This window comes from Arvicola amphibius, chromosome 4 (assembly GCF_903992535.2).
Source record: "Arvicola amphibius chromosome 4, mArvAmp1.2, whole genome shotgun sequence".
NCBI lineage: Eukaryota > Metazoa > Chordata > Mammalia > Rodentia > Cricetidae > Arvicola > Arvicola amphibius.
The window spans coordinates 8,064,747-8,092,095 of NC_052050.1; the positions used below are offsets into that span (position 1 = coordinate 8,064,747).

Genomic DNA, 27,349 nt, shown 5'->3' on the forward strand with positions numbered 1-27,349 from the left:
GTTAGGGCTTTCCAGCTGGGCATTCAAGCCTCCATTTGGTCTGGTTGATTTTGCCTGGTTGTCCACAGACAGCAGCAGCCTAAAACGTCGGGGTGACATTTACCTTCGGTGGAGTTTTTGGGGAAAGATGGACAGGACTGGAATTGTCAACAATGGTGGGGGGTGGAAATTAGCATTTTCTTTTGGTTATCTTCTTACCCTTGCAGAGTGCTTGTCTAGACCCCCCACGGAGAGAAGCGTGGGGGGCACAGGGGAGGGGGGTAGTTTCCCACCAGGCAATTTGAGGCCTGGGACCCGGGTGGCTTTTGTTCTCAAGGGGACCTCTTCTAAATACAAATGTTTGTGGAAGACACTTGCATTTTAAGAAAAGGAGAAGGAATTTCAAAGGTACTAAAAGAAGGAAGGGAAACCCAGGATTAAGGGGGAAATCTGCCACTTGAGAAGATGGAGCCTGTGAGCCTGGCTATCTGCTGGGGACCCAGCCTGCTCCAGGATGACCTAGGGATAGAATTCACTCCCGATATCACCCGCAGGAAAAGAACCTAATTTTCTGTAGGGAGGAGGGGGCAATGTACCCCTTCCCTTACGGGGACGGATAGCTTTCTCTGGAGGTGGATTGGCATTCCCAAATGACTTACTGAACATGAAATGAAAGAGATGAGGGTGAAGGGGAAGTCTCAGAGAAAAACAGAAAAGCGTTTATGGAACAAATAAGAAATAAGGTGAAAAAGTCCTGGGACTCGAGCAGTACAGGGAGGCGCCCAGCAGGGAAACACTGGGGTGCAGCATCTGTGGGAGGGCCATCAAGAGCCTGCGTCTGCCAGCTCTCTCATCAGGGGAGTGTTAACACTTGGGGTGCTGTACCCATTTTACAGATAGGAAGGCTTGCGGGCCAGGGTTGGACTGTTAAGCCAGGGGCGACCCCAATCCTTTCCAACTAGTTTGTCCTAGAACACCCGCTACGAACGCCTCTGACCCAGATCATGACAGCCCTGTGAATCCATGGGACACTGCTCGGCATTCTACACCAGGTTTCTCCTTGACTACCCCCAGGTGAGGTTAGGATGGGACCCACCCACACAGGGATCGTCAGACTAGGGGAGGAGCTATAAATTCCCCCGGGTCACCCAGTCAGGGTCAGAATCCCAGGGCTATTCCGTTTCCCTAACTGCTTTGGGCCAGGTTTTTTTGTTTGTTTTAGTGTCTAACTTTGGTCTCTTGGTCGGTAGTTGGTTCTGAGGCTTGGACGCAGTGTGAGCGAGCCTCCTTGACCAGGCACCCAATTTATGGATTTGATTTTCACACGAGAAAAGTTTTTTTTTTGGACAGACTGGAAAAGGAGGCGCGATCCTGAGAAGGCAGGGTTTCCAGAGGACGCGGAAGGAGCTAGAGGGACTAGGAGGCAACGCTGGGGGAGTGGAGGATGGGGCCTCCACCGCTTCCACGCCCACTTCCTTTAAATAGTTAGGGAACTTCGGCCTAAAGTCGAATTTATTTCTTTCAGTGATGATTCGTAGCTGGAACTTCCTCTACAAAGAAGAGAGTTCGATGGTGGCTGCTTCTCAAAGGATCGGGTCGGAGCACTCGGGAGTGGATTCCGAGAGGTTCCCTGGGAGGGTACTGACGATGCCCGTGGTCGCCGGGCAGAGCGATCAAAGCCAGTTCACCACGCTGAAAATTTACCACTGCCCAATCCGGGTATGGACTCGGGCTGGCCTAATCCTCCCGCGTTCCAGATTGAGACGGAATTCACAGAAATCACGGAGCCCACGCTCCTGCTCGTGTTCCCAGAGTCTCTGGTCCAGAAGTGGGTTGCTGGCCGTGGAAGGGGTTGGTGGGGGCGCGAGGGATGCCTCCTGGGCAGGGTGGGGAGTAGATTCCTTACCATTGTTCAAAACTGGAAAAGCTTAAAGAGGGCCTTCTCTTGGGCCCTGGGGAGGGGATGCGCTCCTGGTTCAGCGGAGTCCAAGTCTGGTTCCGCGCTAAAGTACGGGGGACATGGGGTGGGGGCGACTCCTCACAGCAGGACGAGCTCCGGCTACCCCACAAGGAGCTGGGGGGGAGTCTAAGGCTTTTAGGTTTGAACCTGGGAGGCCGAGCGGTCAGGCTGAGTTCCGGGACAGCTATTGGCTGCTGCGGCGGCGTGACATAAGCGCGGAGGGGTGAGGGAGGGAGGGCTGGGAGGAGCCAGGGAGGGGAGTGTCCCAGCGCCTAGCACACCCGGAGCCCGGGAGCCAGAGGAAACAAACGCCGGCGCTGCCATGGGTCGCCAGCCCTGCCGAGGCGCCAAGCACACAGAGGGGAGTGCACAGCCGTGCCCGGCCCGCGCTCGGGGAACTGGGGACCGAGGTAGGCGATGGGCACCCGTTCGTGGTCCTGCAACCGTGTGAGGCCTGGATAGGCTGGAGATCCTTGGTCGCGTGGAGAGGATAGAAAGACCCCGGGGATGGGGAGACGAAGAGCAGGGCGCGCGCGCGCACACACACACACACACACACCTCTGCACCCAACGTTGGTAGGCATGGCTGGCCAGGGGCATCTTGGGTGTCCCGGACCGAGAGCCACACGCCACACACCGTGTCCCAGAAAATCGTAATGTGCGAAGGAAGGGGTGACAACAGGGCTCAGCGTCGCCAAGACTCGCCAATCTGGCAACGGGAGCTGCTCCGGGTGGGGTGAGTGGGAAGGTTTTAAAGGTCCACCCCCTCGCGCAGGAATGGGGTGTGTGTTGCCGTGGGCCAGGCACACAATAATCGCGGTCACCCCGAGGGGGGCGTGTTCGCACAGACTTCTCCATGAATAACAGCCGAGTTCTACTACACAAGTGGCAGAAGGGTGTACTCGCGCTCTCCGGCTTGTACACACGCCGCAGTAGGCGCCACCCGGTGTCGCTCGGCCCGGGAGAAGGGCCGGAGCCGTCTGGAAGGCAATAGCCTAGCGAACAAATACTCCCCCCCCCCTCCCGGCCCGCACAAGCCCTTCCCTCCCCCGCCCCGCCTGCCTTCCTCGGAAGACTTGGAGGCCAAGGCCGCAAGAGGCGCAGGCTCCTGGCGGCGGGGTGGGGCTGCCCGAGCTGGCCGCCCCATTTGCAACCCCGGACGAGGCTTTACGCTGGGGCCCCGCGCGCGCGCCGGGTGCTCCCCCGAGCACCGTGCTCGAGGCTTGTTCAGGGGCGGGTAGGTAGCGGTCGGTTAATGATTTAACCGCTTGCTCGGGACGTTGGAACAGCGATCCTGGTCTCTGGCTCCTCCCCATTCCTGGAGCGCCCCCAGCCGGGGGAACAAATCTGCCCTCCAATGTCTATGGTGTCGCCTGCAGGAGCTGCCTCTGACTGTTAAGGGGTCCTCTGGCTGCCGTAGGTGAGTGCCCCAGACTGGAGGGGTGGATGGCGGTTGAGCTTCCTGGGAGAAGACGGTGGGACTTGGCGTGAGTGTGTGCCTGAGGGGGGGAGGGGCGCTCCCTCTCTGTTAACTCAAACCAGGTTCCTTGTGTTTGCCCAATGAAATACTGCGGCCTGGGCTTCGGAAGTTTTCTTTTTCTCCCAGGGAGAATGAAAAGGAAATACAATGCTTTCTCTTTTCTTCTTGGCTGGGAAGTTCTCCCCCCTCCAACACGCTCACCTCTTGCAATCTGACCGGCTCCCACGTCCCTCTCTGGCCCACAGCTTCCATTCCTTGCTCAGGTAGTCTAGCAGTGAAATGGGCAAAGAGCCGTTGGGGGCGTCTCTTTGAAGCCCCTTGTCTAATCTTTCAGGAGAGGATGGGGTACTTCCCTCCTTACCCCCAGCAGCCATCTGGACCAGAGACCTGGGAAGCATAAACAATGAGAGGCCCCTGGCAGGGGGCTCTGCCACGCAACTTCTTTGCCCCGTCTGTGTTTTCAGTAACGCCTGCTGTAGCTCCTCCCGCCCTTTTCTGAGGCCTGGCTGGAGGAGGGGACCACCAGTGGGGTGAAGTGAATTTTAAAGAACAAAGGACAGGGCCCACAGCAGGGGGAACTCTGCTGCAGGCTACAGGTTTCTCCCAGAACTTGGGAAGGAGGCCGGGTTGTGCTGGAGCCGAGCCAGGCTTCTGGGCAGCCCAAGGGCAGTTGGCAATAATGGGGCATCCACTAGAGGCCTGGGAGTTGCCGTCAGTGTTGGGTAGCTGGGGCTGTGCTGCGTGTGTTGCCATGTGCTACCAGCTCTGGGCAGCTGCCGGTATGTGACTACTGATTAATGGGGTTTATCTCCTCAGAACTGGGACTTTGCCCTTCAACGATTTCCCACTTTGGGGAACATTGGGAGACTTGGAGGGGAGCTTCTCAGGGGTCCTGGGGACCTGCCTTTGGAGGGATTTGGGGAGCTGGTGTGCTAAAGTGCGTCTGCTCCCAAGCAATGGTGATTTAGGGGTGTCTCTGCCTTGCTGGTAACTTCTCAGCGTTCACAGGGTCCCTTGTTCACTTGAGGTACAACTGCTCATTGCCCTATACACTCAAGCCATTCGTTTGAGCATTTCTTCTATTTTCTGGCACTTCTGTCTTTTTTTTTTTTTTAAAGCCCTCCTTTCCCCCTTGGTTTGTTTCTCACACAAGCTGGCTCTCTCTTCTTATTCCAAGCCTATGTGTGTGTTCAACGGTCTCTTGAAACTGACAATCCAAACTTCTGAGCAGGAAGTTGCAAGCAACCTCCAGTGGTCCCTGGGGGTGGGGGCTGAGCTATGATGTTGACCTGTAACAGGAATCCCAGACCCTCCTTTCAGATCTTTTCCTGAAGGCCCTTGGGTTGCCTCTGGTTCAGGACCACCCCTCTCCCCAACCGATTTCTATGACCAGGACAGGCTGTGCCAGCGGTGGCAGGCAATGTGTTTGATGTTGGTGTCTCTGTCTCCTTCTCTTCCTCCTCGTTTTCCTGCCTCCCCCTTTCCTTGAAGTTTGGATGGAACTGGCAGAGGAGGGAGGTCCACAGCCAGCATCCTAGATGGCCTGGAGTAGCTACTCCAGCTGTTCTGGTTAGGACATCCCACAGACACTTAGGCGCTTGCCCCTGTTGGGGGGGAGGGAGGAGTCTGTCCCTCAGAAGAACAGAGGAGCTGGATTGATGCCAGCGATAAGGCTGGGGAGTGGAGAGGGGTTGAGCAATCTCACCCTGGGAGTTGAGCATGGACCCGAGCTATGCTTAGGGCTTCTGACCTAATGTCTAGAGGCTTTTCCTCAGCCTTGGGAGAAAGGACCACGTCCCAGAGCCAGGGAACACGTTGAGCAGTAGTTTAGCAGAAGTCCCTTGACTGCTGACTCCAGCTTCTGAAGTATCTCAGGAAGGCTCAGCCCTTGTCAGCCAGAGTCTGGGCAGGGCCTGGGACAGTCATTTGGGGAGGAACAGGAGAATGGCTAAAAGTAGCCCTGCCGGCTTGCCTGGTGGAGAAAGTTCAGCCATTAGCTTCCCACATTCCTACTCCTGGTGAAGCCCTGGCTTTAAAGTGGGCCTTCTGGAGCCATGGGCTTCCTTCCAGTGGAGGAACACTAGAGCCCTTCCCTGCGCCCCAGGCATCGCTAGCTTGCTCCTCCTGCTCAGTGCCAGGAGGACAGTGCTGGCATGCTGGCAAGCAGAGCCTCGTCTACCTGAGACTGGTGAGTTAGGGTCTCCCTTTTCAGTCTGAGGTGTAAACAGTTTGGGGGTATCATGTGTACACACCTAGAGTTCTCCGCTTAATCGTAGGGCCAGGGCAAGAGAGACCATTGTATGTCTTGGTGCTCAGTCATGGCTGCTTGGGTCACCACCCTCGGCCTTGGTTATCAAGATGCCAGCTGAAGTCACCCCAGCTCCCCGCTGTCTCTGTGTTCTCCTTTCTTCTGTCTCTAGTAGCAGAACTCAGTCTAGAGACCTCAGTTTTAAATCTTTCAAGATGAGACAAGGAAAGCAGGTCTTATGTCCCAACTTCTCCCCGGCCCCATCACTTCCTCTCTGTGCTGCAAGCATCCCTCCAAGACTCCCATTTCCCATTCTCTTATAACCCTCTCCTTTCTTCAGAATATTTCCCAGACCCTGAAGCATCAGAGAGGGGACCCTCTGCTCTCCCCCTGCTCTGTCCCTGGAGATTAAGGCTTGGAGAAGAAGAGCTTAGAAGGAACAGAGGCCAGTGGTACCCTGTGTGGAGGACTCTGGAGAAACTGCTCTCTCCAGGGGTTTGGCACATCTTCTCTTTTGAAGTCTGTGTATTGTTGCTGGTAGCATCCAGGTCTCCCAGATTCTGGTGTGGTCTCTCCCTTACCCTTATCCTAGGGAAGAAAGAGAGGCCTCACCATCCTTACTGAACTGAAATCAGAGGGAGACAGAGTTCTGCCTGAGAAGAGCAGGCCCTCTCCATCTTGCATCAGCAAAGGTCAAAGGTGAAGAAGAGGGGAGGCTGAAGCCCCAGGCAGGGTTGCCTCACGACCCCGCCCCGGCTACTGGGTGGCAGTGAGGATGGACTCTGTACCCCCGGCTTTAGGGGTGAGCTTCATGCGGCACCCTGGGACCTATTGGGTTCAGCGTGTGCAAGTGTGCCCAGGGCTGACGGAGGATCCTGTGTCACTGAGCATGCTGGATGTCTCCCCAACACCTGTAGACGTGGAGTACCAGTTGACAAAGCACATCTCAGTGTCGTCTTCATGTCACCTCTTGCCCAGTGTTGTGCTGAATACTCCATGTGTTTAAGTCTGTTACATCTGCACCTTAATGTAGGTGGATGGCTTTGAAAGCTGTGAGGAAACTGAGGCACAGATAGCAAGCTCAGTGTGGTGAGCCAGATCATGATCTGGGGATTCTGGCCCTTGACCCGTTTAGCCCCACCTCCAAAATCAGGAGTGGAAGATGGGCCATCCCTCCTGGGGGGTTTCCCTGGAGATCCCACAGTGCCCTTGTGTTCTCCACTCGGCCGAGTACCGCTTCCTAGGAGATGTGAAGTCTCCACTCAGCTGAGTACCACTTCCCAGGAGATGAAGTGAAACGGAGCCAGGCCTGGGGCAGATCTGTTTTCAAGTGTGGTGGCCTCCTTGTGAGAGGAGACTGGGAACAGAAGCGCTGCACCAGCAGCAGGACCACTTCTAGGCCCGGGCAGCTTGTCCTGCATAGGGACAGCTCACTTCCCCACCAGACACCCTTTCCTGTTCCCTCGCTGGTGGTGGCTTGTGTTGGATGGCAGACTCCTGGAAGCCCACGTTTCCAGGAAGGGAAAAGTAAACAAGTGAAGCTGCCGGATGTCGTGGGGCACTGGTTGTGCGTCCTCTTGGCTCCTTGGTCAGTTGTCGTTTCCGGTCCCTCACAGGCTCTGGCTCCTTTTCTCTTCCCTTGTGGGTAATCCACATTCCCAGGCCATGGGTGAGAGAAGCCTTTTCCTTCACACACACACACACACACACACACACACACACACACACACACACCACTAGCTTCCTTCCCCTGGTTCAAGGCAGAGGGTTCTGGAATGAGGATAGAGGTGGATACAGGGCAGAGACTAGAGCCCAGCTCACAAGGCTCCCAGAAGGTGCACCCCGTCCTACCATCTGTTTCTCAGGATTAGTAACTTTCTCTGGAATAGTAGAAAATGAGGTACCCAGACTGGTGGTTTTTTTTTTTTTAAATAAAAACTTTATTTAATTTTATTTTATGCACATTGTTATAACGATGTCAGATTATCTGGAACTGGAGTTACAGACAGCTGCAAGCTGCCATGTGGGTGCTGGGAATTGAACCCAGGTCCTCTGGAAGAGCAGCCAGTGCTCTTAACCACTGAGCCATCTCACCAGCCCTAGTGATTTTTTTTTAAAGAATTTTTATTTATGTGTATGAGTGTTGGCCTGCATGTATGAATGTTCACCATGTGTGAATTGCCTGTAATAGGAGCCAGATTCCTCAGAGTTAGACTCGGGCACCTCCATTTGCTTGCTGGGAAGCAGGCTCTGGCCCTCCACAAGAGTACCAAATACTCTTACTGAGCCATCTCTGACTCCTGAGATACACACACACACACACACACACACACACACACACACGAGTGGGGCTAGTGATGCTGTGGAGGTCAGAGGGCACCGTCATGTGCTCAGTTCTCTCCTCCCACCATGTGGGCCCTGGCCATCGAGCTTGGTTGACAAGTGCCTTTATCTTGTTGATCTGGGGAGATTTCTAACAGGAAACTGTGGCGCTCTGGGCTTCCTCTGGGTGTTCAGCACCTGTAGTCCCCACCACTTCTTCAAGACTTGGGGCCCGACCATGAGAGTCCCCCCACCCCAGCCTCCAGTATGCTTTATACCAGAGTGGAAAACACCCAGAGTTGTATTGATCCTCCTCTCAACTCCATCTTTGAGAGCTATGTGACTTGGGTGACTTAATTGGACTCTCTAAGCTCGGCTTTCTTGTCTGTGGGATGGAGACTCGGTTGTTGAACTGTGGTATTTGGTATCGCAGATGCCCAGCACAAGGGGCTTAAGTACCCAAAACAGTTTAATGAGAACAGTGCATCTAGGACCAGGAGGGGCTGGTCTACCTCGTACTTCTTGTGACCTGTACGCTGGTGCAGGGTCTGGCTGTTTTCCCGAGTCCAGGGGACATCTCACATCTGAGATGTCCATCGATCGGACCAACATTGGGAGGCATCATTCCAGACAACTCCTGATTCCAAAGTAGACGGTGATCCCTCCTTTCTCACAAGTACAGGGCCGATAACCCTGCCAGGCTGTGTTTCTCAGACTTCTCAGCCTGGCTTGGGTCTCGGAGTTGTATATCCTTATACACTGTTAAGGATTGCAAATTTGAGTGGGACATGATAGCGGACATCTATAATGCCAGGACTCCCAGCGCTGGGGGGAGGCAGGAATATCCGTATGTTGGAGATGATGAAGAATCTCTGTCAATCCACTGGAGAAGATGACAATGGCAGTAACTGTAGGACAGTGCTGTTACTAGGAACATAATACTGGGAACCGAGGGTGACTCAGCGGTAGGACACATGCTTAGCATGTGTGAGGCCCTGGTTTCTGTGCCCACTTCTGAATGCCACTCCCACTTCCCCCAGTGAAGGAATAGAAGGCCAGGCATACACATAACTTTCTTTGTGTAGCTCTGGCTGTCCTGGAACTTGCGTTATATACCAGGCTGGCCTCAAACATACAGAGATCTAGGCAAATATGCCTCTACCTCCAGAATGCTGGGATTAAAGGCATGCACCACCACTGCCCAGCACACCCAAAATATTGCCATTTCCATTCATTTGTTGAAAATTTGAAGTGGTGGGGCTGGGGAAATGGCTCAACACACACACACACACACACACACACACACAAGTCAGTGGACATGGTGAAGTACACCTTTATCCCAGGACTTGGAAGACAGAGGCAGGCTGATCTCTGTGAGTTCAAAGTTTGTTCTACATAGTATGTTCTAGGCCAGACCCGGCTACATAGTAAGACCCATCTCAAATAAATACATAAACTTACAAGAATTACCTGTGGTATATTTTATGTTCTATAAGATACAAAAGCTTTGCCTGGACAGTGGTGGTGCACGCCTTTAATCCCAGTACTTCGGAGGCAGATCTGGTCTACAAAGTGAGTTCCAGGACAGCCAAGGCTATTACACAGAAAAACCCTATCTGGGGGGGAGGAGGATAGAAAAGCTTCAGGATCCATCCTGTCTCTTACACTGTGTACTGTAGTATGAATGTCAGACTTTATATTTGATCAGTGTTTGGATTTCATAAAATTTACAGTCACAGAGCCACACACTCCGGTTTTCCCAACACGCTGAAGTTTTCCTGTAAAAGAACCAAAAGTCTGATTTAACATTTAAAATAATATGAATTAGATGTTAAGTATTTGTTTCCCAAGTCGTACTAGCCACAGCTTAAGCACTTGGGGGCCCCTCCTGGCTGGCGTCTACCATATTGGGTAACTAGGTTTAGGATATCATGGGGATGCCAGGTACGAAGGAAACACTTTATGTCTTCTGTAGTGTTCTGTGCAGTGGTAACAGTTGTCATAGATGGGACAAGATTTTTTTTCTCCCCTCCCCTCTTGTGGCCCAAGCTGGCCTAGAACTTGGAATCCTCCTGTCCCGGCCTTCCCGGTGCTGGGATGACAGGTGGATGATGTCCATCCCTTTCTTATTCTGAGATACGGATGGAAGAATACGTAGGTTAGAAAAGCCAGGACGGCTTTAGGAGAAACAGTTGAACAAGGACCCTTACTCTGCTGGATGTTCAAAATCTGTTCTGCATGGTGAGACTCCAGATCTGCTTTAGAAACAAGCAGAACAAGGGACAGAACAGCTCTTGTGGAAGCTGGCCCAAGCTACACAGGATCAGGAAGAAATTAATATCTGATAAAGCCATATTCAGTTACTTTCTGCCATTTTTTATAACAAAACTGGTTTTATAAGAGTTTAGGAAAATTATTGTTCTTTGTTGCTGTTATTTTTTTCCTAGTTTTGTTATTTTATGTGTATTAATGCTTTGCCTACATGGACATCTGCACTGTGTGTGTGCATTGCCCAGGGTGGCCTGAAGAGGGCGTCAGATCCCCCTGGAATGGGAGTTGCAGATGGTTGTGGACTATAGTGTGGGAGCTGGGAACTGAAACCAGGTCCTCTGGATGAACAGCCAATGCTCTTAACCACCGAGACGTCTCTCCAGCCCCTTTTCTGTGTTGTTTTGTTTTATCTTGTTGGTTTGTTTGTGAAGTCCTGGCTGGCCTGGAACTCACCACGTAGACCAGGTTGTGACCAAGTCACAAAGATCTGCTGCCGCACCCAGATTTGTTTTTAAAGAACAAACAAACAAACCAGATAGCATCCTGCTCTGTGCCTCAGGCTAGGCTAGAACTCACGTTGACCCACACTACCTCAGTTCTCCTCACACCCCACCTCCCCAGTGCGGAGATTATAGGTGTGAACCACTAACCTTGCTAACTTGGTTGCTCCTGTTTGTTTTCACTGTTATTTATGTTATATTTATATTTTATATAATACTATTTATTACCTCTCTGTGTGTATACGTGTGTGTCTGTGTGTGTGTCTGTATGGGTTAATGGTCAAATCCAGGTGAGCATTCTACCACTTAGCTGTAACCCCGACTTAATGTTGAAAGAGGCTCTGGACTACATTGCCCAGGTTTACCCTGAGTTTATGGCGTAAATGATGCGCTATACTTGAACTTGTGTCCCTCCTGCCTTAGGCTGAGGAGCTGGGCTCCCACCCCGGTAGCTCCAAGCCTGGCACTTGCCTGTTGCTGGTCTTTGCGTCCCCTTTTTTTGTGACTTGGTAGAGGTCACAGACGTCTGCACTTTCCCGCGTTTCTTTGGTGGGGGTTGTTCTGTTTCCTGTGACTAGTTAGTTTGCACTGCCTTTACCCACACTCTAGTTTTGTTCTCCCTTGGGAGGAGAAGCCTTTGATTGGTGAGATGAAAGCCAGACGACACGGAGCAGCTTGGACCACATACAAATGAGGCACTTGGCAAAGCGTAAATCACCATAATGTAAACAGGCATATGATAAGTTTGCCAAAATATTTGCAGACTATGTCTAAGATTTAAAGAGCCAGGCAAGTCCACTGGAAAATGGGAAGCCCCTCCTGCCAATAGTGGAACGGGCAAAAAGCTTCAGTGAGCAATTTCCATTAGAGAAGGTACAAGCAACAATGCTACAGTTTTTTAAAATATTTATTTATTTTTATTATGTATACAATATTCTGTCTGAGTGTATGCCTGAAGGCCAGAAAAGGGCACCAGACCTCATTACAGATGGTTGTGAGCCACCATGTGGTTGCTGGGAATTGAACTCAGGACATTTGCAAGAGCAGGCAAGGCTCTTAACCGCTGAGCCATCTCTCCAGCCCCTACAGGTTTTTTGTTTGTTTGTTTGTTTGTTTAAAAAAACAGTCATTCTTAGTAACCAGAGAAATGCAGACCTCAGGTTTGGAAGGAGAGGTTGTGTTTGCATTTTAGTTTGAGTTCAATGAAAACCTGGTGTGATGCATGCTTGCCATTCATTACAGCAGTTGGGAAGCAGAGGCAGGAGGATAGCTGAAAGTCTGAGGTCAGCCCGTCTGCATATCAAGATCAGACAGTTGGGGCCACATAGCGAGACCCTGCCTCAAAGAGGAAACAGAAGCTCGGCAGTGGTGGCACACGCCTTTAATCCCAGCGCCAGGATTACAGAGTGAGTTCCAGAACAGCCAGGGCTACACCGAGAACCCATCTCATAAACATAAACATGAAGCAAAAAAGGAGCTAGAGGCTTAGAGACAAACAAAGGGAAGGCGCGGGTGCCGAAAGTTGGGCACTGTCACCCTGTGTTGCTGGAACTGTACCACGGCACAGCATCCTGAAAACAGAAGGACAGTAAGAAAAAGAACTGATTTTTCCCAGCAATCTTACAGAAATAAATTCAAGCTGGCATTTTCAGGGAAAAATGGAAGTTACAGAGCCTAACCAAAGAATAAAACATTTATGAGAGACTGGCTGGACGGACACTGGGGGCATCAGGACTGCGTTTGAAGTGGCGTGTAATTTACGAGTCCAGGAGCGCCTTCAATTCCAGAAGGAACAATGGCTGGCTTTATTCCCTGTCTGCAGGGCAAGGTCCTAGCTGGGTAATGAGGGGGAACTATCCAAAGCTGTGCTGCCCCATAGAAGTATGTGAGCTTTAAAGTCAAGTTTTTGTTATACTTTTAATGTATTTATTTTAACTGTATGTGCATGCATGTGTGCACATGTGGATGCAGGTGCCCACAGAGGCCGGAGACCTCCAATCCTCTGGAGCTGGAAGTACAGTCAGGGGTGAGCCCCTGGTGTAGTTGCCGCAAACAAAATCCAGGTCCTCTTCTAAGAGCAATTTTACATCCTCTTAGCCCCTAAATCATCTGTCTAGCCCTTCTTTTTTTCCAAGACAGGGTTTCTCTGTGTTCTGGCTTTGGCTGTCCAGGAATTTATTTTGTAGGTCAGGCTGACCTCAAACTTAGAGACCGGACTGTCTGTTTCTACCTCCTGAGAGGTGGGATTAAAGGTGCCACCACCACCTGGCTTAGCCCTTCTACTTTATCTTTTGAGATAGGGTCTGTCACCTGTTTGGCACAGGAACTTTCTTGTCTCCCTTGTGCTGGGATCACAGACGCGTGCCACTCTGCCAGAGTGTTTATGTCGATGCTCACAAATCCAAACTCAGGAGCGTGGTTTGCTGACTGAGCTGCCTCCCCAGCTTCCAGGATGGAGTATTTAACAGCCCGACAACCACACAAAGCCAGTGGCCACTCTACTGGATGTCAGGTGTGGAGTGTTTAATAACCTGAGGGTAAAGAGGTGGCGTGGGGCCAAGAACACTTTGTTCTCTTGCAAAGGATTCAGGTTTAGTTCACATCACCTCCATCACGAGCCGCACAACTGCCTATAACCCCAGGATCTGGGCTCTCTGGACACCTGCAAAAATTGCATGCAGATATGTACACATAAAAAAGTAAATATAAAATCTTTTTTTGTTTAGTTTTGGTTTTTTGAGACAGGGTTTCTCTGTGTTAGCCCTGGCTGTCCTGGAACTCACTCTGTAGATCAGGTTGGCCTTGTACTCAGAGGTTTGCCTGCCTCTGCCTCCAATACTCTGATTTAAAGCATGTTAAATTAAAGGATTAAAGGCATATGCCATGACCGCCCAACTAATATAAAATCACACACACACACACACACACCACATACATGCATACACACACCCATAGAGAAGTGGTGGAAAATGGGAACTGGGGAGATGTTCTGCTATGGAGGACTGCTTTTTTCCTTGCCTGATTCACTCTGTGGTCCTTGCCCTGGCTGACTTACGGCCGCCCATCTCCAGCATTCTGCTACCTCACCCCAGCAAGCAGAGATGGCCAGGCCATGTGCATCCCATTGCAGCTGTGGAGAGCATGGGGTGATGCTCGCCTCAAATCACTTTCCCCTCCCGGAAGGAGCCATCAAAGACAGGATGTTTCTCTCTAGGAAGCAGGATGTGCGCCCTGGCTCTGCTTGGGCAGTGTCAGCCTGGCTTGACTGGCCTCTGAGAAAGGTGGGGTAGATGCCTAGATCTGAGGATTAAAGGACGGCCTTGGGTCAGGATTCTGACCTTCCCCCTTGAGATCAGCGTTGGGTCGGGGCTTCCTTGGGAAAATTTGAAGCTAGACCTTGTGCTGCCCCCATTCCTAAGTTCCCAGGGGAAACCTGGCCTGGACTTCTGATGGGTCCTTTCTGCTGGCTTCTCTGTAGGACCTTGGGAGGCATGAAGTTGAGCTGTCCCTAGGGCAAACCTCTAGTCAGGGAGCTGGGAAAGCAGATTCTGATCCTAGTTGTGTTCTCTAAGCAAGCCCATGCTCCTGAGCCCCTCTAAGTGTATGTGTGCCAAGGACTGCCAGAAATGGTCTTCCATCGATTGGTTCAGAAGCTATGAGAGGAAGTGAGGACATTTGACCTGCCTGAGCTTCAAATCCCCTTCCTTTAAAATAGGGGTGAGTATGACATCCTCCTGCATGGTTGTACTGAGGTGCAGAAGCGTGCATGCCTGTTCTCCTGGCCCTGGTGCTAGACACATAGAAGCTACCCAGTAAAGGGGAATAGTTGACAGCCAGAATTTTCCTGTGCATGGTCAGTTGAAGGGAACACCTTGTACTCCTCGCCCTTGAGTGACCCCTGCCCTTTCCTGTTTCCCCTTGTCTCATGCTATTGCCTCATAGCTGGGGCTGTGGGAGGAGCAAAAGCCAGGCTTTGACCTGCCTGGAGTGTCTCTTGACAGGCTATCCTGTAGGTGGCTGAGTTCAGAACTCTTAGAGGTGCTGGCTGGAGTCCAGTCTCTGTTGGGTGGGTATGGTTACCAGTCACCTGCTTGGCCAAGATAAAGGGTTGAGCACCAGGAAGCAGCTGCTGGGGAATAAGTTCTCTTTCTGGGGGTGGGAAGTGTGGGAGGGGAACAGGTGATCAGTCTTTGCAGATCTAAGAGTAAGTCTATTTAATCTTTATATATATTTTTAATTTTATGTGTATGGCTGTTTTACTTGCAAGATGTAAGTGCACCTAGTGCCTGCAGAGCCCAGAAGAGAGCGTCAGACCCCCTGAGGCTGCATTTCAGATGTGAACGGCCATGTGGGTGCTGGGAATCGAACCTGGGTCCTCCAGAAGAGCTGGCAGTGCTCTTAACTTGTGCCATCTCTCCAGCACCCAGATCTTTATATTGTAGATTACCCACTCTTACCTCCTAGACATTTAGCAGAAAGCATGAATCTTGGGGGTGACCTGGGGGAGGAGGGAGGAACAGTTGTCAGTGGGAGAACGCCTGCTGAGGTGCAGAGCCACTGGTCCTTGATGCTGTCCCCCTTAGAGATGCTGAGCCCTGACAACGGAGAAGTTTTAAGCTGTTTTGAAATTAAAGTCTTTTCCTTAAGCCTTTGATGTTTTGGAATTTATTATTATTATTATTATTATTATTATTTATTATTATTATAAGCAATTTCACCACATTAAAGGGAACTTTTGGGGAGGAGAGGCTGGGGAAATAGCTCAGTCAGTAAAGTAGAACAAGAACCTGAGATTGATTCCTAGAAGCCATGGTTAAGGGTGTGTGTGGCTGGGGGCGTGGTTCAGAGGGTAAGGGCACCTGTCCACAAGTCTGATAACCTGTTGCATACCTGGGTCATACACGGTGGGAGGAGAGAACTGACTTGTGTAAGTCATCCTTTACTAGTGTGCCATAGTGCACATGTGCACACACAGACACATAAAATGCACACCCAGACACACATGCATGAACATACGCATGCACATGTGAGTGAGCACCAGGAAACTTTTTATTTTCTGAGACAGGGTCTCACTGTGTAGACCAGGCTGGTCTCAGACTCACGAGTGCCACTTTACCCCTGCGTCCCAGGTGCTGGGATGAAAAGCATGCACCACCATGCTGAACCTTAGTCTGTTCGCCTCTTGAGCCCAACCTATTCTGCATATCTGAGCAGAGTTGAATGGATAAATGCCCCCCTCCATGTGCCACTGCCTGCTGTTTGGGGAACTGTTCATGTGGCTGCATGGCCTCTGGACAAGCACCCCACCCCTGCCCCCACCCCTCATGGTTTCGTGACAGTCCACGAACCTTATGCTTCCTCATTTTCTCAGCCCGCCCGCCCCTTACTGCTGGTTCTTCCCTGCTTGTTCTCTTGTGAGTAAGGCTTTGATGGTGAATATTTGTGCATTTGGGGTTTCCTCCTTCTTTGACACAGTTCCATGGGGTCTGTTTCCAGATGTGGAGGTGGCTGAATTACTTCCGCTCCCCTCCTCAGCTCCTCAGCTCCCCGACAGTTGTGCCCCTTGGCCACCCAGTCCTGAGGTTGGTCCTGAGGTCGTTAGGATGTGAGCAGTTCTTGGGATGCGGTGCTATGACTGTCCCTGCCTTGTGGAAACGTGCCGCCATTTCCTCCCCCCCCCCCCCCCCCGACACACACATACATAAACCTTTTCCGGCTCTCTGTTGACAAGTTGGTAGACAGCATAGGAAGGTCAGACATCTCCCTGGGGGTGATTCATTTGCTGGTGTTACTTGGGGGAAAACTTTCAGGTTGTTAGAGATGTGAGTTCTCGTACCACCTGGGTCCCCGAACTCTGTGACCTTTGGCAAGTCACCTGTCCTTACCCCACCCCCTCTGTGGCCCCAGAAAGCTACATTTTAGCACCCACCCCACTCCTGGGCTACATGACAAAAATCCAGTCATGTGTGGGAAGAACTTAGCAGAGCGTCACAGCTGCTCTTCGGTGTCCACAGTGGATTGATTCCAGGTCCCCAGGGATACCAGAGTCCACAGATGCGCCAGTCCCTTCCATGAGACAGCCTGATATTTGTGCATATCTCATGGGGCGCCTAAGCTCTCGATTCCCACAGTACCAAACGTGATGTGGATGCTGTGAAAATAGCTGTATGACATCATTTACGTGTTCAGTAGTTATGTGTGTAGTGGAAGGGTATGCTCACCTGGGCATGCGTGTGGAGGCTGAGCTAGATGTCGGAATGCCTTCCTTGTTTCCCCACCTTTTAAAAAACTTAATTTTATTTATTATTAGTGTACTAGTCTGTACATGTGTCTGTATTTGATGGTTGCTTGGGAGGGGGAGGGGCACACACTTGTCACAGTGAGTGTCCCAGGTCAGAAGACTGCTTTGTGGAACTGGTTCTCTTCTCCTGCGTTTCCATGGATTGCAGGGCTTGGATTCGGGAGGTGGGGTTTGTGCCACGGGAGGTAGGGTTTGTGCGGTGGATGCTTTCCTGCTGAGCCATCTTTCCAGTTTGCCACATTTTTTTCCTTCCACATTTCTTTTACTTATAAAAACTTGTTTTTAGATTTATTTATTTTTATATGTTATAAGTGTTTTATGTCCAGATATGTATGTGTGCCGTATGCATGCCTGGTGCCTGTGGAGGCCAGAGGAGGAGATTGAATCCCTTAGGAGCTGCCACGTGGGTGATGGGAATCCAACCCAGTCATCCTTCCTTCCTTTTTTTCTTTTGCTTCTTTAAAGACAGGGTTTCTCTGTGTAACGGTCCTGGCTGTCCTGGAACTCACTCTGTAGACCAGGCTGGCCTCAAACTCACAAGCATCCACCTGCCTCTGCCTCCCAAGTGCTGGGATTAATGGCGTGTGCTACCACCACCCAGCTCAGGTAGGTGTTTCTTACATGGTACCTCCACACTTTTGATTTTGTGCCTCTGTTTTAGCAAATGGAATCTGGAGGATTTAAAACATGGCTTCAACCTGTAGTCTGGGCTGAGTCCCTTAACGTGATGTTTCCATCTCTCAAAGCCTGATTCCTTACCCAACCCAGGTATTTTAGAGAGATGTTTGTCATGGGGTGGGAAGTGGGGTCATGATATCATGATGGTGATTGTTCATGATTCATCCCCAGCTTTTATTGCTCGGAATCAGGGCTGTTCGGGACAGAGAGTATCTTAAATAAGTACAGCCCAAGCTCCTTGTACAAACAGTAGACTTTCAGATACCAGGATCTTCTGCAACCACAGTACCACACAAATCCTAAGAAGTCCTCCTCTTTAACAGTGTGTGGCAAAGCCCCCACAGCTCTACTGTCCCTCAGCTGCCCAGCCCTGGCCTCTCCCTGTCTTCACTTCATAAAAGCTATCGAGTGTTCCAGAGAATTCCAGATCTTTCTCTACTGACAAAAGCCAGAGCTGCTGGTCTCTCTTAGAGGTGCGGCCTGCGGCAGCCTGGTTTTCTTGCCCCTTAGATGTAAAGAAGCACTGGAAATTTGGACACTTCATCTTTGGACAGAGTTAAGTCCTGCCTAGGGGCAGGTACAGCATTGTCTCTGTGAGAGAAGGCATGACTCAGCTCTGGGAAAGGATCCCTGGAGTCCCCATGGAGGCTGCCCTTTGACCCGCTCTGGGACCATGATCAACTAACTGTTGGCCACAACTCTGAAACCCTCCCAGGATGTGTCCTCCCCAGCCACTCTCATGGCTTGCCTCCTCCATGCCCTAAACTCCAGAAAAAAATATTCCGACTGGATTTCGGTTCCCCCTCCTCCATGACCTCCAGGTCTAATGCCACCAAGAACTTCCCAAGGTCCTTAGTTTATATTTAACACCAAGGACCAAACTCACCTGGCCTGTCCTCTGAGCACGTGGGTTTTTATTCTACCCTTTAAATACTACAAGCATATTCCTACCCCAGGGCCTTTGCACATGCCATGTGGCTTCTGTCTGCCCCAGTTTGACAGGGCTGCCTCCTGGCTGCTCAGGGTTCAGTTCACAGTACTCCTTCCCTAGTGGCTCTTCCGCTTTGTCCCCAATTCCACACTTGCTGGCATCACCCAGTTCCCTCGTTGCACACACACCCCTCCCCAGTCTCCATCTGTGTGTGCCTTGGGAATGATAATGGGCCGTTGTCACTTATGTTTTCAGGGCCTGGAAGAATACAGTCATCCCTCAGTATTCATGGGTGATTGGTTCTGGGATCGCCTCAGCTACCCAGATCTCAGATATTTGAGTCCTTTGTCTAAAATTGCATGGTTTGCATATCACCTGTGTACGTCTTTCTGTGTCCTTCAAGTAGGCTCTGGGTTCCTGTGCATACACGGCTCGTAGGAACGGTTGATAGAGTTGTACAATCTTGTTTACAGTAAAAGATATGTGTGCATGTTTGGTGCCCTGTAGATTTTCCCCCTGCAAGCTGTTTTCAGACTGTGGTTGGCTAAGTCTTCGGGTACAGAAGGAACCCTTGCAAGTACAGAGGGGTGGCTAAATCAGTATTGTGGGGGTCTGCAATAACACAGTAAGGAGTGAGAGAGCAAATGAATGAATGGCAGATGCAGCCTCTTAGAACCAATTCATCAAGGGGCTAAAGTTACCAAGCTTAGTGTCCTTCTATCTGGCCACATTGCCTGGAGCTGGTGTCAGAGGGAAACCAGGAAAGGATGGACAGAGGGCGTGGCTGCCCTTGGCAGTGGCGGTGGGCGTTGAAGCAAGTGTAACTCTGTGTACTGACTGGGGTGAGCCTCCGGTCAGCTGCAGAGGGGGAGGCCTGCCTGCCTGCCTATGTCAGGAGCGTAGCTCTAGTTCCTGCCTAGGACTGGGATGCCAGGAACAGGTCGCTGCCTGGGCATTTAGAGTGGGCTGTACTGGTGCTTCCTGACGTGTTTGTCAGCTGCTGGCCAGTCTGGGAGAGTACTTTCACCGTTCATTCTTCCAGGGAGGGTGGCAACAGATCCAGGCAAAGGCTGTGCTGTGTCCTAGGGAAGGTGCTGGTTCCAGAAAGTTTTGCCCTCCGAGGCTCTAGAGGACTAGGGAGCATTGCAAGCTGCTGGCCAGTTTCCCTCGTCTACCCAGGAAAGTGGGTTGTGGCCTCCGGGTGGGATGGGGTATCCACCTGGTCTCATGGGACAGCCAGTTTTAGCCACTTCCCCAGAGCTGAGTCATGGTGTTTAGCAACACTCGTCCCAAAGCCACAGCCCTTGTGGTCTGATCCCTTTTAGAAGGGAGGTGGAGGCCTCCAGGGCCAGCCCCAGGCAGGCCCTCACTCTGCTTCCCCCAAAGTCCCTGACCACTGTCTGTTAGAAGCTTGGGTGACTCGCTGTTGTTTGCGCCCTTGAAGCTCACACTTCAGGGTTCAGTTTTCATTGACCCTAAAGCCTGCTGCTGGGCCACCTGTGCTCAAACTCTGAGACCTCAGAGGATGAGGCCTTATCTCACGACCAGGGTGGCAGGAGAATCTAAGCACTCTCCTGCTAGATTTGGAAAATGTTGTCTCATGCCACACAACCTGTACCTGGTCTTGGGAATGAGATCACAGGACGTAGATAGCACTGCGCAGACCTGTCATTGCTTTTCAGGAGGCAGAGAAGGGGCTCTAGGTCTGACCTAGGATGGCATGCGTGGACATGGAGTGCCACGCTGATTTTCATTAAGTGTCCCTACTCTCCCTTTCTCCATAGCCCCACTGGCAAAGCAGTGTTGGGGGAAGGAGACAGTCAATGGGATGATGAAGGCTTCCTCCTTCCCTCTAACTGTTAACGCTCTGAATACTTGGTCCCTCGGGGTGGTTGTGCAAGCGTCTCTGGAGAATCCTGGGCTGCCGAGCCTGTGGTTCCCCTACCTTTTCTTCCTATTGAGCTCTTCAGATGGGAAACCGCTGTATGGCCAAGCTTGTGGGGGGACGGGTTCCTAGACTTAACAGTGCAACCTTTCACAAACCGATACGATTTTAGGTGCCCCTCCTGCCTCTCCTTTGCTCTCGTGTTCCTGTTTCTTATTTTCATTTTTGCCTCCCGGGGAATTAGGGAATAGGCACCCTGACCATTTCGGATGTCATGACTGGGGGCTGGGATGGTGGTGGATGCTGCTAGTATCTTAGCAGAAGAGACCAGGGGTGCTGCGAATGACCCACCACTCAGCCAACACCACCACCAATTTTTTAAAAAAAAGATCGATTGTCCCCATGTATCCTCAGGCCATCGTAGAAAAATGCGTCTGTTTTTAGAGGCACCAGGCTCCTTTCTGGACCTCCTGGGCAAGTGGTAGGGGGCACTATATTAATGGTGGGCAGCGAACAGGGCTCTAGTACAGTACCCAGAATCAGAAGAAAGCCTTAGCAGGTGCTTGCCCTGGGCTGGCAGTGCTCACTGCCGTGTGAACCCAGCTGAGGCTGAGTCACCACCTCAGTGACCCTGCCTTCTCATCCGAAAGATGGAAGAGTCTGGTGTTCCTTCCAGCAGTGTGGGAGTCTAGCATGCTGGGTGAGGAACCTTCTGTTCACCTGGTAGCAGAGAAACCAGAGGGGTGGCCAGGATCACATTTTAATGACAGAGACCATGCCTCCCTTTGTTTTTCCTTTTTTTTTTTTTTTTTTGTTTCCTAATTGGGGTGTGGGGAACTAGAGAGATGGCTCAGCAGTTAAGAACACTGCTGCTCTTCCAGAGGACCCAAGCTTGGTTTCTAGTACCAGCTCTTACTCCAGTTGCAGGGGATACAACACCCTCTTATGGCCTCCGTGGACACTGCATGCATGTTGTACACATACATACATACATACATACATACATACATACATACACACATACACACACACACACACACACACACCCCACACACTTAGAAAAATGTATATGACATGCATATCACACCACAGTCCATGTGTGAACCTCCCGCCTAATCTCCCACCTTGTTTGAGACAGGGTCTCTTGGTAACCACTGTTAGGTCAGGTTAGCAAACCTCCATTGGTTGTCGGCCATCTCTCTGTAGGTGGAAGGATGCAGATACATCTGGCTTTACACAGATTCTGAGGCTCCAGACTCAGGTCCTCACACTCGAGTGGCAAGCATTTTACCCATTTCCTCAGCCCTTTTTTTTGTTAGGCTAAAGAGAGTTTTCCTCAAAATTTGCTCAGGGTTCTCCCTGACTCTAAGGTGGCCCAGGTTACCTGTATAGTAGATCTACCTGCCGTTGTGCCTGGTTCCCCTTGGTATTTGCTGAGACGACCAGCAGTGTAATTGCTTGGGTGTTGCTCTCAGTGGTGGGGGTGGCCATCAGACTGGCTGTTTGACGTGGAGTGACAGACCATAGGGGAAGATGCAGGGAGCAAAGAGAGGTCAAGCAAGGCGCTCAGGGGCTGTGCTGTGGGCTGAAAGGGGCTGACTTGAAGGCCGAAGGAGAGATGCTGAAGGACTGTGTGAGGTTGGGGTGGTGGTGGCCCCACTTTAAATGTTGAAATCCAGCTGTGTGACACATGGGTGCTAGATAGGAATTAGAACCTGTTAGAACCCTCTGGAAGCCTCAGCCTGACAGGAGGGTTAGAGTCCAGCTGGCAGGGACAGAGTGATGTCACAGGTGCCTGTCATGTGAAGCAGGTGGCCTGGAGGACTAACTCTGGATATGGAGGCCTCTGGAGCAGCACTGTCCCTCCTTAGAGTTGTTGTGGGCACCAGATGTTGGGGTGTTGGAAGAGGATACTTCGTATCAAACGCAAGCAGAGAGGGTGAGAGCAAGGGAAGGGTGGGTGGCTGGCAGTGACATCTGGAGGGCAGCAGAAACAGTCCTGGGGGGTTTGCAGGGAGGGGGTTGTCACTGTGGTTGGGTTTTTTTGGGGGGTGAGGGTGTCATATGTTTGTTTAGCTAAGAAAGCAAGAACAAAAGTGAGAGGCATGGGGCAGGCAGGAAGACCAGTTAAGCAACAGTCAGGGAGGGACAGGTGGCCTAGGTGGCCTGGCCTGGGGCAGCGGGAGCAGCCCAAGCCTGCCAGGCCTCACTGAGCCCTGCAGTGCAACAGGTGGGCCCCGGTAAGACCTGGCTGTCCAGCTGTCAGTGGGATAGGGAGGGAAGGGGCAGACATCCAGGGGCCCGACTCTGCTGGGGAGAAAGGACCTGGCTTGGGACCTTGACACTAAGCTTTCCTTGCCAGAGGCTGTGCCCTGAGATCCCCCTGTGCTGTCCCTGGACTTCTAGTTAGTTACCCAGGGCCCTGCATGTCCCAAGAGAAAGTCATCTAGAGTCCCATCTCCTTCCAGCCGCAACAATAAAGAAACCAGGAGGGAGTTTCCCCCAACTTCATCTCCCCAGGGGATGGGAGATAAAGTGAGTCTCTAGCAGAGTTTGGGGCCTCACCATGATGTCACAGGCAGGAATCATCATGTATGTGGCACCCCACAAGAGCTGGAAGGTCAGGGAGCTGGTTCTGTGGGTTCCTGTATCCCCACCCTAATTCTGATTCAGAAAGAGCGAGGCTGGCCAGTCGCCCACATGTGTGGAAGTGACAGGCTCCATTTGGGCCTGGCCTGGCCATTCTGTTCTCTCTGACTCAAGCTGAGGTGTCCACCGACTCCACAGGGATCCAGGTTAGACAGCAGGAAGTTCCTGTCCACCACTAACTGTCTGGAACCTGCTTGCTTTGGTACCTTTGGGATTGTAACTACCATTTAAGGTGGTTTGTTCAAACAACAGTCCAGCTCAGGCAGGGATGGGGGTGACCGTGTGGAATTTGAGGAGATTATTTCCATCTCAGATGTCAGAGAAAAAATATGTCTCTGCTACCAAACTCTCTCCCAGTTTATAAATATCCTTCCGTGTTAGGAGGCGTAGGTGAGGAAGTGGCAGAGTTAGGAAGGCCACTACTGGCAGTTTTCCAGCAGTTTTGGTGGGGAATCGGAGGTTAAATGGTGGTCCTTTGGTGGGTGGACATTGTGAGACTCATCTATGTTAACCCTTTGCTTTCTGTTCTCTGCTACAGCCCTCTGATTACCCTGCCTACCCTTTGCGCTTGCTGGACTTCGGATCTGACCCCACAGCTGCCTGTTACCTTGGGAGTGTCCACCTCCCCTCCTGGCCGGCACGATGCCCATCCTCAAGCAGCTGGTGTCCAGCTCTGTGCACTCCAAGCGCCGTTCCCGGGTGGACCTCACAGCTGAGATGATCAGTGCCCCTCTGGGTGACTTCCGCCACACCATGCACGTGGGCCGGGCTGGAGATGCCTTCGGGGATACCTCCTTCCTCACTAGCAAGGCAGGTGAGGCTGATGGGGAGTCCCTGGATGAGCAGGCCTCCACCTCCTCGTCTTCCAAACGCAGCCTCCTGTCCCGCAAGTTTCGGGGCAGTAAACGGTCACAGTCCGTGACCAGAGGGGACCGGGAGCAGAGAGACATGCTGGGCTCCCTGCGGGACTCAGCACTGTTTGTCAAGAATGCCATGTCCCTGCCGCAGCTCAATGAGAAGGAAGCCACTGAGAAGGGCTCCAGCAAGCTACCCAAGAGCCTGTCGTCCAGCCCTGTGAAGAAAGCAGACGCTGGAGGTGGTGGCCAGGAGACAGGCTCAGGGGAGGTGGGTCCTCACCGGAATGGGGCCACAGGTCCCCACTCTCCTGACCCACTGCTTGACGAGCAGGCCTTTGGAGACCTGACAGATCTACCCGTTGTGCCCAAGGCCAGCTATGGGCTGAAACACGCTGAGTCCATCATGTCCTTCCACATTGACCTGGGGCCCTCCATGCTGGGCGATGTCCTCAGCATCATGGACAAGGATGAGTGGGACCCGGAGGAGGAAGAAGGTGGCGGTTACCGTGACAAAGAAGGCCCCGGCAGCATGGTCCAGGCACCCCCTTTGCTGGAGGTAGCTCCTCCTATAGGAAGACAGGAAAGCAAGGTCAGCTCGGACCAGATCTCCATGCTGCCCCCACATGCTCTGGAGGATGACGGGTGGGCGGCAGCAGCCCCCAGCCCCAGCTCGGCACGCAGCGTGGGCAGCTGTACCACCCGGGACAGCAGCTCCCTGTCCAGCTGCACCTCGGGCGTCCTGGAGGAGCGCAGCCCGGCTTTCCGAGGCCCAGACAGGGTCCGGGCTGCTGCCCCAAGGCAGCCAGACAAGGAATTCTCCTTCATGGATGAAGAGGAGGAGGAAGATGAGATCCGCGTTTGAGCTGGACAGAAAGCTGACGGTAGCTTCCACAACTCTGGGCTACATCTTCTCCCTGCTGCTGCCTTCACGATGACCTTTGACCTTCCTATGTAGGTGCAGCTAAGAGCCTCATATTGGAGTAGACCCTGGACCTCGGGGACTGGGGTGCCAGGGAGGTAGCATGGGTACTGATGGCCTGACTCTGACCTGTCCTTCCTCCACTGCAGCAGCCTGGGACAGAGCTGTGTCCCAGCAGGAATCCATTCTCCTCTCTCTGGGCCCCTTGCTTCCAGCCTGGCCTTAGATGGATGCCAGATGTTAGTCTGTGTTCCCATAGCGATGCCAGGGCAGCCGGGTGTGGCCTTCTCGTCAAGGTCATGGACCCTGGGCTCCCTTTTTTTACCTGGTTTCTGGTGCCGACCAGGGAGGTAGGGTGGCCACATGTCCGGGATCTTCCTCCACCCCTGGCTCCTCACTGGAAGCCTGGTGCTCTTAGGGTTCAGCTGGAGCAGGGGACAGCCTCAAGCAATACACTAACTGCAGTCCTTCCAAGGGGCCAGGACAGGGTGGGGGACAGAAGGAACTCCCCTGGCCCCCAGCTTCTCGGTGACACTAGGAGCAGGAAGGGCTTGCTCTGCCCTACGGGTGCGTTTTTGGTTGTTCTTACGTTTAAAACAGAGTAGAGCAGTGTCAATCCCCTACCAGGGGACTGTAACCCTGTTAGCGAGATTGTCTCGGTGGCACAGTGACTGTTAGCTTACTCCAGTCTGGGTGTACAGACCCCGTCCAGGCTGAACCATGTGGGGCAGCCGCCACCAGTGTTTGTCCATGAACCCCACCTCCATAGCTGTTAACAGCTGAGTGAGGACTATGTAGGAAAGTTCTGGAATATGACCGTTAAATGATGCATTGTTCCCCGAAGTGTGAGCTGTGTTTTGACCAGGTGGTTCCCTCCCCCTGCCCTCCTCTGAAGGGGGCAGGGTCTCCTTCCCTTCTCAACCTCTTTCAACTTGGGGTGGGCAACAGGCCAGGTTTAGCAAGACCATATTCAATTTGAATTCCAAGTTAAGGAAAGTGGGTTTTTGTTTGTTTTTTGAGACACGGTCTCTGTAGCCCAAGATGGCCTCAAACTCAGAGCAAAGCCTCACCCTCGGAGCTGAGGTTACAGGTATGCACCGCGGCTCCTGACTGCTTGTCTGAAATCTGTTTGCTCGGTTCCTGTAACTTTACCCAGAACAGGAGCAGAATCAGGAGCCTGAGCCCCAGGGGTGTCTGTGCTGGGAACAGGCTGGCCCACCTCCTGGTCTAGTATAACCAGTAGGAATCTGGAGAGAGAGCAAGCTAAATTACAGCAGGATTCTGGCCAGATGAGGGTGGTGGCCTGCCATGGGCTGCTCTCCTTCCAAAGTCCTCCCAGATCCTGACCCTGGAACACTCACTGGGCTCCTGACTGGTGCTCCTACGTAGGTAGGCTTTGACAGAGCCTCAGACCTGTGCCTCTGGCCAACAGTACACGCCCCCTCCCAATCTACCTGGTCATTTCTAGACTCTAAACTTTGTATTTTTTTTCCATGACATTGATAAAGCAGTAAGAAAACATTAAAATTTCCTCCTAGCACCCCTGGTGTCTGCCTCTCCTTCCTGGGGTCTTATTTCGGGGTGTGGGGAACTGGTCAATGTCTCAGTTCTAGCAAAAGCAGGAGCTTGAAGCAACTGATCATGCCCAGTCCATAGGAGAAAGGGCAGTGAGTGCTGGGGCTAGACTCACTTTCTCTCCTTTTCATACAGCCTAGGAGGGCAACCCAGGGAATGGTGCCACCCATAGTGGGTGGATCTTCCTACCTCCAGTAACCCAGTCTCACACACACAGGCTCTGTCTTTTCCGCGGCTACCTACCAGTTGGGGGGAGGGGGCTCAGTTACTGAGCCTCTCTTTCCTTGGCCGTTTCTGTAAAATGGGAGTGCTGCTGCTCTTTCAGGCAGAGACTGTGGCGCAGGGTTTATTCGGGTGTTCCTGGGGTGGGACTCCTCTGTCCTCAGGCCCCACAAATCATGCAGGATACTGCAAGCCCCGGGACTTAGGGAGCAAAGATAAATGGCCTCCTTCCCGTTCCACCATTTGTCTTGGAGAGCAGACTTCCAGATGGCATCCTTTGCCAGGGCTCAGCCTCGATGCTTAGTAAGGACCTCCATATTCCAGAGCTGCTGGATAACAAGCCGCTCAGGCTCAGTGCAGCCTTGGAGCCACCAAGGCCAGGCCGTGCGTGCCAAAGCTGAGCCACAGTGTAGAGATGGAATCGGAAATCATTGACAACCTCTGCCCCTTTCACCACTTGCCCTGGGCGCATCTCTGGAAGCGAGGTCAGGGTGCGTCTACCCTGGGTGTGGGAACCAGGTGACCCCTCCACCTACAGCCCTGGCTCCCATCTCAGACCCCGCCTCTCCCAC

General features: G+C 52.2%; 1 protein-coding gene across 4 annotated transcripts; it reads left to right on the forward strand.

Annotated features, from left to right (window-relative positions):
• Positions 1-1,511: 1,511 nt before the first annotated feature.
• Cdc42ep4 (CDC42 effector protein 4) lies at positions 1,512-26,520 on the forward strand. 4 transcript variants are annotated; one of them, XM_038327379.1, is made up of 2 exons: positions 1,512-1,698; positions 23,743-26,520. In XM_038327379.1, the coding sequence occupies exon 2, from the start codon at positions 23,847-23,849 to the stop codon at positions 24,921-24,923; it is 1,077 nt and encodes a 358-aa protein (XP_038183307.1). In that variant the 5' UTR covers positions 1,512-1,698; positions 23,743-23,846; the 3' UTR covers positions 24,924-26,520. The 4 variants fall into 4 exon arrangements, with proteins under 4 accessions (XP_038183307.1, XP_038183304.1, XP_038183305.1 ...); XM_038327376.1 differs by lacking the exon at positions 1,512-1,698 and adding an exon at positions 2,203-2,349; XM_038327377.1 differs by lacking the exon at positions 1,512-1,698 and adding an exon at positions 3,120-3,359.
• The last annotated feature ends 829 nt before the right edge of the window (positions 26,521-27,349 follow it).